This window comes from Patiria miniata, unplaced genomic scaffold (genome assembly GCF_015706575.1).
Source record: "Patiria miniata isolate m_02_andy unplaced genomic scaffold, ASM1570657v1 HiC_scaffold_22, whole genome shotgun sequence".
Classification (NCBI taxonomy): domain Eukaryota; kingdom Metazoa; phylum Echinodermata; class Asteroidea; order Valvatida; family Asterinidae; genus Patiria; species Patiria miniata.
The window spans coordinates 14541730-14551468 of record NW_024037061.1 but is presented as its reverse complement, the minus strand read 5'-3'; the positions used below and the strand labels follow the sequence as shown (position 1 = coordinate 14551468).

At 42.9% G+C, this 9739-nt stretch overlaps 1 protein-coding gene across 1 annotated transcript; it reads left to right on the top strand.

The window, feature by feature from the left end:
* Positions 1-2254: 2254 nt before the first annotated feature.
* Positions 2255-9554, top strand: LOC119730662 (neuronal acetylcholine receptor subunit alpha-3-like). The gene is made up of 5 exons (XM_038203652.1): positions 2255-2603; positions 4305-4444; positions 4611-4765; positions 5090-6116; positions 7083-9554. Exons 1-5 carry the CDS (start codon positions 2525-2527, stop codon positions 7320-7322), a joined length of 1641 nt encoding a protein of 546 aa, XP_038059580.1. The 5' UTR covers positions 2255-2524; the 3' UTR covers positions 7323-9554.
* The last annotated feature ends 185 nt before the right edge of the window (positions 9555-9739 follow it).

The following is a 9739-nucleotide window of genomic DNA, read 5'->3' as shown; positions in this document are numbered from 1 at the left end:
TCGGTCAAAATTCAAACACTTTTATTGTCATTTCGAACAATAATTACAAAACAAATCTGGCAATCATTTTATGAAAAGGTGAAATTTCGAGAGACGATCTTTAGGGATTAAAAACTAGAAACCTTTAAGATTTGAATCGTGCATCAAATGTTGTATTCGATATTTCATTTGCCTGTAAATATTGCGATGCAAGTTTAAAATAAAAATGGTTCAAATGACCAATGACATTGAATAAACCGAGTGACAAGAACCAATTAAGATTAGACTTGTTTCAGTTTTATCTTAGTTAATTTGTGTATGATACTCGTAGCCTTTGTACAGTTGAAATTAGGCTTTTGAGAATTACACTTTCAAAATGATTAGCCTACTTGTTCAGCAACTTGATGTTCTAGTTTGAAAAAAAAAAAAATAGTGGGACCGATGAAATGATTTACTAAATCGTCTTCACGAGGAAAGTTTGGTAGGCCTACACCTTGTCGAACCCTCAGATTTGTTTTGAAAAAGAAAACAACCTGGAAAGTATAGTATTTGAGATATATTTGCTGAATGGAAACACATGCTTTAAGATGGGTGGTCAGTATACCTGCCCCCCTTTCATGGACGTTCAACGGCAGATCCAGGGGAGGGAATTTTTTTTTTAAATGACGTCGCAAAAAAGGCAGCCACTGCCTACACCACCATCTTTTGCTAAAAACAATTGGTAAAAGTGGTCAGAACTTGCCTCAGATCGCACCACAGAGCATCTCGAATAGGCGGGCCCCGGACCCAACGCCGTAAATATTTTATTCAATTTGTTTTTGGGGGGAACAATTTTTTTGCCCCCCCCCCCCTCCCAAAAAGATTTTGTTGTGGATCAGCCCTTGTTGACGTTAGCCTATACAACTAAATGTATAACAACTACGCGTACAAGGTTAATTTCATGTATACGCAATTCTACCAGAGAATTTGCACCCAAGTGTGGTGATTATTTTGTGAAGTGAAGAGAGCCGTCGAGAGTTACTCGGGGTATCTTGAAGCTTGGTGGCGCTCTTGCAGAAAAACGGAAAAAGTGGAAATCCCACCCCCCTCCACTTTATGGAATCTTCGAAACTTCAAAAGTACCCCCTCAACGGCGAGCAAAATAGAGGAATTAGAGGTGAGGATGGGTTCACAATCCCATTATTATATTTTCATCATTTTTTTTGTTGTTATCAACTTGCCAGAGCCTTTTCTACCGCAATACTAATCTTATTGATCCTCGTTAAGTTTCATCGGATAAGAACAGTGATGAATCTACGGTAATATTCACACCGTGCACGTAACGACCTGGATCCGTGATTTAGCAGCTTCGGTCGATTAAGTCGGCAGCAGCGAAGAACGGAAGACAAACATTACATTGGAGCACGGAGAGATGAAATCGATAAACTTGTATCATTCGTCAGTGACGAGGCTGAACACGGAGGCCAGAAACGAACTAATTAATATAGAGGTTTTTGGGGGGCTGCTGGTTTGAGAGGAAAATGAATCACACGAATTATTCAGTATTGAGATGCGACAGACAGCCTTTACTCCAGGAATTTCATAATTAGGACCAAAGAGGTAGACACAGAGGAGAAAGGAGTGATATTTTATACTAGAATATTAATGGATGTGTGATTGACGTTTTAAGAACCCTTGCCTCCTTCCCTTTTTCAGGGGTCACTCAATTCACCAGCTATCCATAGGCTGGTATAGGATGGGGTGAGAAAACCAGACAGATATATCTTCTTTAGAAGACAGTTCTTGTCATTTTTCTGTTGCTGCATAACTTTGCAAATTAATTATGGAGAGTGATTGAGGAAGCTGAGGGAGATTCATGCAATTACAATACAGCGGCTAAGTGCGCTAGCTGGTGTTGACAATACAGGAAGTATCCCCGATCTCCTCAAATTACTTTAGCGAGTAATAGTAGCATCCCCTCCCTAAAAGTTGAAGCACAGTTAAATCATAATGCAACGCCATCTCTATTGCACGCATTGTCAGATCTATGTTTGCTCTAACCACTGTTTAATGACAACGTGGTGCTAGCAGCACGAATACCAAGGACCCTGTCCAACTTTCTCTTGTTGTTTCCAATCCTCTTACACCTTTTGTTGGTCTCACTTAGCGATACGGGGCCATAGTCAACAAAGTTCGACCCTATTACTAGGGGAGCTGACTATATCCAATAATAAAATTGCAATGAGCCGCAACAACAGAGCTTCATGAATAATTCATAGATGATGGGCCTTTCGGCCTGCGGATGTACCGTTAGAGGAGTTGAGTAAACGAAGAGGATGTACGATAACAATAGGCATCGTTCATCATCTGTAAACTACGGTAATCTAACGGTATGCTGTGACTGGAGACCTCGGGCTAACACAGGGCTCTCACTGCGCATTTCTGCATACAAGCACACCTGTCTCGCCTCCCCTTGAAACCAAAAACATTTCTTGTCATCTCGGTGAAGACGAAAAGTTCCGACAGGACGGTATTACGGAGTCAGGTTGGAGCAGTCTCGCTCAGGATGGCCGGCCGGGGGATAGCTCCGTCAGCAGGTGCGCTGGTGTTGCTGGTGACATGGGCAGGTGTCGGCTGGATCGCAGGTAGGTGGCAAACCAAGTCTATGCATTCCTTGATTGGAAAGTGGCTCAATCGAGCATGGAGTTGCCGCGTTTGCAAGGCAGAAAATTATAAGATGCTGTACTACAGACTATAATATAACAGTTAGCCTTGACTCAACCAACGTCTTAAAGTTGGAGTGTGAGCGGCAAGGAAATTTCTACTTCACAGAATCCCCTTTGTGAAAAGTTCGACTCGTCTCCATTCCATGTTAGTCCGAAACAAAAATCCTACATTCTACCAAAATATCTCTTCGGTACTTTAAAAACCAATACACAGTTTTATTGCTGCTGACAGCATTGCATGGAATACGTGTGGTGGAGGCCTTTGGATAATCTTTGGTATCTTGTGGAAAGCTAAGTATGAAGCTTTTCACTCACACTATAGAGACAATTTATGTCATTGGGCGAGGGGTGGGAGGGGGGAAGGGGAGGGGCATTGAGCTTTCCTCCCTGATTATGACACATAAGCCCGTCTTAACCCCAATCATATGTCTGCGAAAAATGGAGGTTCCAGAATAATTACTTGCAGAATGATTTAAAATGACTATTGTTTCATTTAGTGAATGTCTTACACGATATGTTTCGAAAGCCACCCCAACCCATGAAAAGTCTGTGTTACACTTTTGATAATTTACGTTTAATAATGAATTTTGTTTATCACTTGGGTTTAAAATGAACTCCGAGTCAACATTGGGTGACTTTTCAAGATGGACGGCACGATCATAACCGTTTCTTTTGTTCGCGACGAAACATGTTGACCAATCGATTGCAATTATCGATGTATTAGGCGGCAGACGCAATGTGGGATTTGCATATCGGAGATAGGCTGATTGGGACGCATCTGTGCAGCCTGAGTTGCAAAGGGAAAATGGGTTTTATGGCTAATAAACGGATTTCATTTTGATTAACTTTTGAAACAGTTGAGCACTTCATCTGACTCATAAGCTAAAAATGTATTATTTTAACCCTGAAGACCCTGAAGAAGCCGGGTTATTTCCCCCTCAGATCTCGGTCATTGAGTGACCAAAAAATATGAAACTTGGTGCATGCATAGAACAACTTAATATAAATACACCCAAGAAATGTTATGACTATAGGTTAAAGGGTTTTGGAATCATCGGCTAATTAATTATTCATATGCACCAATGTTAATTCTGCTTTGTGTACACTACATATTGGGAAATCCAGTGTTCACGGCGCGCAGCCATGGTCGGAATTTTGTGTTTTTGGTATCAAAAGATGCACAAGACTCGAAGCTAAAAAGTCAGGAAAGCTCGGGTCGGGAATTATTTTTTTTTGCAAGGGTATCGCGGAAAAAGTTGAGGGGGGGGGGGGCGGATTCGATCCGCCCGGCCCTTTTAGGTTTAAGTATCATGCGAATGTTACCTCGCTCGAAAAAAAGGAAAAGGAAAGAAAAGAAGATTTGCATGTTTCCAAAGAACAGACAGACACTGAGTTTTCAAAGAAATTGTACGGAGATGGTTGTTACACAGGGATCTAGATGTTTTTAATTAGACCTATAGTCTACATCTATGAGTATGAAACCACTTGTCTTCCAAAGATGCACAGCGCTTGGCACGAAGAGAAGACAATGAAGAAATGTTAGTTGACGATGTAGAAATGTCAGGTTTTAGAGACGAGGGTCAATGATGTTCCTAATAGAAATTTGATTTTTCTTGTTAGACTGCGAGGCTTCCAAATCAGCACAACAACTCCTTGAGGACAAGATGCGGGGCTATGACCCCTTGATTAGACCGGTGCAAAACAACTCCGATGTCGTAAGCGTCCTCATCTCACCAACAATCTCTCAGCTCATCGACATCGTAAGTAATTCAATCGGAGCAATCGAGTTTCAACTCAAGTTTCATTTGAAGGAACTCTTTTTCAAAGTACATGTATCTCGAGCTTAAACTCGAGTGAGTTTCATTCTTCATCGTCTACAGTCTGTAGCAGTTACGAGTAATTCTTATTTTGCTTTGCCATACTCAGGACGAGCAGAACCAGGTCATGATCACGAGTCTGTGGTTGAAACAGAAGTGGAAGGACAACAAGCTTACCTGGAACCCAGCCGACTACCACGGCATCGAGCAGATGCAAATACCCATCGAGCAACTGTGGAGCCCGGACGTTGTCCTCTACAATACGTAAGTCAAACTGGAATCCTTGAATCTTCTTTAGTATATAAGCTCATAAGTTGAGACGGATTTTCATTTTGTTTGTTTTTTAAACAATGACTCTGAGAAACTATTCCGAACAGTTTACATGCTTTCTGCTTTCGTCGATTGGTAGGAAGATTTAAGAAACGTTTATGACAAGACTTTTCTGCTGTACTCTTTTGGAACTGGTAGAATCCCCCAAGAACCCCCCCCCAAGAAAAAATGTATATCTAAGCAAGAACATAACAGATGTAGCTTTCGTTTATTTCATGCCATTGATGTAGTCCTACTTATTTGTCTTGTTAAAAACAGAGCCAATGGAAACTTTGCTGCGGATCTTATTAACTGGGCAACGGTCAAGTACGACGGTACGGTCCACTGGAATCCTCCTGTCATCTTCAGGAGTTCCTGTCTCATCGACATCTCCTACTTCCCCTTCGACGAGCAGCGTTGCAAGATGAAGTTCGGCACCTGGACCCACGACGGCTCGGTGGTGGATCTGAACCCTCTGACTCAGCGGGTGGAGCGCGAGAACTACCGGCCCAACGGGGAATGGGACATCGTGGAATCGCCGGTGGAGAAACACGCCATCAAGTATCCCTGCTGTGCAGAGATCTTCATCGATGTTACTTACACTTTCGTCCTGCACCGCAACCCGTTGTTCTACATCATCACGCTGATCATGCCGTGTATTCTCATCGCTCTCTTGACTGTCTTGGTGTTCTACCTCCCGTCGGCTGCCCAGGAGAAAGTCACGCTGTCCATCTCTGTCCTCATTGCCCTAATTGTGTTCCTCCTTCTTATCCCTTCCATCGTCCCTCCTACATCCACTACGGTGCCTCTCATCGCTCGCTACATGCTCTTCACCATGGCCATCGTGTCTCTGTCCATCTTCGCAACCGTCTGGACTCTCAATCTCCACTTCCGCAACAGCAACACCCACGTTATGGGCAGTTGGACCAAGAAGATCTTCCTGGGTGTCCTACCAAGGCTGCTGTTTATGGAGCGGCCAGGCGCGGCTGAGGAACGCAAGGAGACGGCCAGACAGAAGCAGAGGGAGCGGTCTCTCATCCGAAGCAACGTGTCCTCATCTTTCATCTACTCGCCGGTGGACGGTGCAGGTGGGCGCGGGAGAAAGGAGCCCAGAGGATACTCCAAGATGGTGGTATCTTCCTCTACCATATCTCCTTCCCTTCGAGAAGAGATTGAGTACCGGGAGCGGAGCAGCACACTGAAGAGATACGGAGAGCACAACCCTGTAAAGAGGGGTTGGGATGATCTCCTGGAAGGTCTTCAGTACATCCAAGAGAACTTGAAGAGCACAGATGAAGTAGAAGATGTAAGTTTGAGACCAACTTACATTTGGTTTGTCCAAAAGACACGTTGACCAATTTATTTTCAATTTTTAGCTTTGGTGTTTCTTACCATCTCAAGATTTTGTTAACCCAAACATGAAATTCACATTTTATTTCGTTCTAAAATGCAAAGCATGCTAACGACACACTAAAAATGTGGGTGTGAACTAACGCTCAAAGAGCCACCTTCACAGTAGTGCGCCTCCTCTAATAAAGTGTGTAAGCCCCCACCCCCCACCAATGGCGTGTGTCCCCTCCAATGGGTCGAGCCTCCTGCAGGGATGGGCGACCCTCTAAGCCTGTAAGTGGGCTCCCTTCAAGAGTGTAAAGGGTTGAGTCCATTGGTATTCACCTCCTCTAAGGCTGTGAGCATCTGAAAGGGCATGAGCGTCTTCCAAGTGCTGTAGACCCTTCCAACATTTTGATCCCTCTCCAATTATGGTATGAACCTCATCAAAGGGTGTGAGTTCTCTCAGTACGATCCCTGCACAAGATGGATGCTTGCTGCTCTTGAACCTGGGTCCACCCGATGTTCCCCAGTCCTTTTCCCCCCTCCAGTTCCTATGTTCCTCAGTGTTCCCCTTGGGTCAGGGTATAGGGTTAGGGTTAGGGTTAGAGTTAGGGTTACTGGATATATCAATGGGGTCACTCTGTGGAGAACATAGGGACTGGGGAACATGGGGACTGGGGAACATCGGGACGGGTGCGAATATACCTATGTTCCCCCGTCCCTATGTTCCCCAGTCCCCAATCCTAACCCTAAACCTAAGGACTGGGAAACATATAGGATTGGGAAACATAGGGATTGGGGAACATAGGGATTGGGGAACATGGGTATGTACCCCTTGCACCAATGTATTCAATAATTGCCCCAAACCGGTAATTGCTTCATTGCACCACATGTTCTCATTTAATAACCCAAACTCTGTTTCATTTCTTTCTCTCAATAGTCTGAGGAGGACTGGAAGTACGTAGGCCTCGTGGTAGACCGCCTCCTCCTGTGGATCTTCTTGATCGTGGTGGTAGTGGGCACGGCAGTGTTCTTTATGCAGGCCCCGATCATGTGGGAGGCACCAGACGTCCACAAGAGAGAGGTGTTTGAGGATCCCGAGGTACTACTGTCCGCGAAGTATTACGATCTCTATCCCACGGTGCCTCCCAGCCTGCCAGCTGACGCACAGTTGTCGTAAGGAGTTCAAGACCAACGTGGAAATATTCTTCATCCTCGAAGGAGGCCTAATGGTTCAAGCTAAAATACCGGAGCAAACTGGGTGATGTCTATATACCCAAGGCTCTGTCATCATCATCATCATGTCGGCCACAGCCGGGCTCCGATACAACTGCCCCACTCCCTCCGGTCCTCCATAAGGGTGGCAAGCTCTCCGGCCGTCTCCACTCCAGTGTCCCTCTTCAGCACCCCCACATAGGACATAGCTTGCCTACCCCGCCTCCTCCTGCTATAATGTTTCGGCTCCCACAGAACCACCTGATGGGCCCTGAGCTCAGGGTGGCGCTGGCAGTGCCCTGCAAGTCGAATCCGTAGTGCCGCCAACTACAATCCTGGCCAAATCTCGCTGGGCCCCCAAACCCCCGGCTCCCGTTCAGTGTTGTCTGTCATTGCGCGGTGTGTGCTCCATCAGCTGGAGAGAACAACATTGACCGGGGGAGCGGGGGAGTGGGTGACCGTGGCAGGCTCAGGAAGTGTCCCAACCATTTTGGCAGGGATTGTAGTCACCCACCCTCGGGAGGTCGCCGTAAAGGCTCTGTGGTATCGGTGCTATTGTTTGGACTCTTCTGTGACAGGACTTGTAACTATAAGACATAGTTCATCTTTCCTAATGACTTTTTGAGGGTTTGCAAAGTGCTGTAAAAAAGTTTTAAAATCACGGTTACAAAGGATTCAATAAATCGCTTTACAAGAAAAAATTGCCATTTATAATAAATTTGGTTATTGTAGTTCACAATCAGTCCTGTGTGGAGTCAAATGAAGACTGTGATGCATTGAAACGAACGCTGTGAATCTGAGGTATTTTGAAAATTTCTAAATAAATGAAATTGAAATTTTAAATGAAACTAAATAAATATTTGTTTATTTGAGTGATTTGTAACTCGCCCACAAGACGTATTTGATTATTAACTGTATGCCTGTCTTCTAACTGAGCGGCATAATTATAATCGTCGCCAAAATGGTACCACTTTTTCTGAGTGGGTGTATAATGCAGTGCTAATAATAAGAGCATGCCTTCGAGATCAAATTTATGCAGAAATTCACAGTCTAGATGGCCTTCTCTGTTTTTGTATATACTTTATTTTATATGTATAAATCGTTGTTTGATATAATCCGTTTGGTTTACAGATAATTGATTTCTTTTGTGTGATACTTTCCTTTTTGTGGCTTCCTTTAAAATATTCTAACAACCGGACTCGTAAAGTTGGTACAATTAATTTTGTTGAAGAAATTGAACGTGGACTGTTATCCTTTACATTGAACAAGTGCACAATTTATGTGTAATCAAACCTTGTTGTTGACACAGCCTATTTATTCACTAATATCGAAATAAAAGTAAATAGTAAAAGTAAACCCCCCAAATAAAACAAGTTTAAAATAAATACATTGTTCTAATGTTGCCATTATCGTTCCTTCAGTTAAAGTCCCTTAAGTTTTTAATTTGTTTCTCCCCTTCTGTTATTTATGAAAAAGTTGCATTTTTTACCCAGAAGATAACAAATAATATGGATTTTTGTATTTTGTTTTATATAAAGAAAGTGGGTGAAATGTTAGAAAAAAAAAAGAGTGTATAACACAAGCGAGTTCTGTTTTTTTTGTAGGTTTTATTATCCAGTGCGTTCATTGCAAAATGACTTGTCCTAAATAAAGTGTTGAGAAGACCCACACAAAGCATCAACTGTCCTTTCCGGAAACAATCTTGGACAGGCGGTATCAAACACCTTTGTCTTCCTGACCGAAACATCGCATATTCTACAGAAAATAAAACTTACAAGCATAAGAAAGAGTGAACATATAGGTACAGGAAAACATATTACCAAAATGAAAAAAAATTCAATTTGTTTATATTGTAGTTTTGATTTCTCATCAAGTAAAATACACATGACACACTCCGCATGATGTCACCTGACACTCGATCGATCACACGCACGAGATTTCATTAAAAGCGGTACATTCATGAACAACATGAGAGTGCAATCAATACGAAAATGTAGTCCTGTAATACATCGTGTGACTTTGCGTAATGAACATTATGGATTGTAGCTTCAGCTGGAATGAAATCTAATAACGAGTCATGCAGTCATGTGAAAAAAAATGTCACTGGCTAAAGCATTATCTTTATTGACTATAGAAAACACGGTAGCAGGATCCTGGAGACAAGACAAATAAAACAAGCAATGTATCATATATTGTTTGATGTGCTGATTGATTCGTGTCTGTTTCTTAGTTTGGTCTTATTGTTTGTTCATTTGTCGGTTTGCTTGACTGTAACTGAGAGAAACCAACCCACTGAATTTGAACATATTCGAACATTGTCATCTTGAGATTTGTATTACAATATCGGTAGGCCTACATCTCGTCAAAATATGTGAGTATTAT

Coding starts and splice junctions, on each gene's coding strand:
- LOC119730662 (XM_038203652.1), top strand. CDS start 2,525: ATGGCCGGCCGGGGGATAGCTCCGTCAGCAGGTGCGCTGGTGTTGCTG. Junction 2,604..4,304: donor AGGTGTCGGCTGGATCGCAG/GTAGGTGGCAAA, acceptor TTTTCTTGTTAG/ACTGCGAGGCTTCCAAATCA. Junction 4,766..5,089: donor GACGTTGTCCTCTACAATAC/GTAAGTCAAACT, acceptor TGTTAAAAACAG/AGCCAATGGAAACTTTGCTG.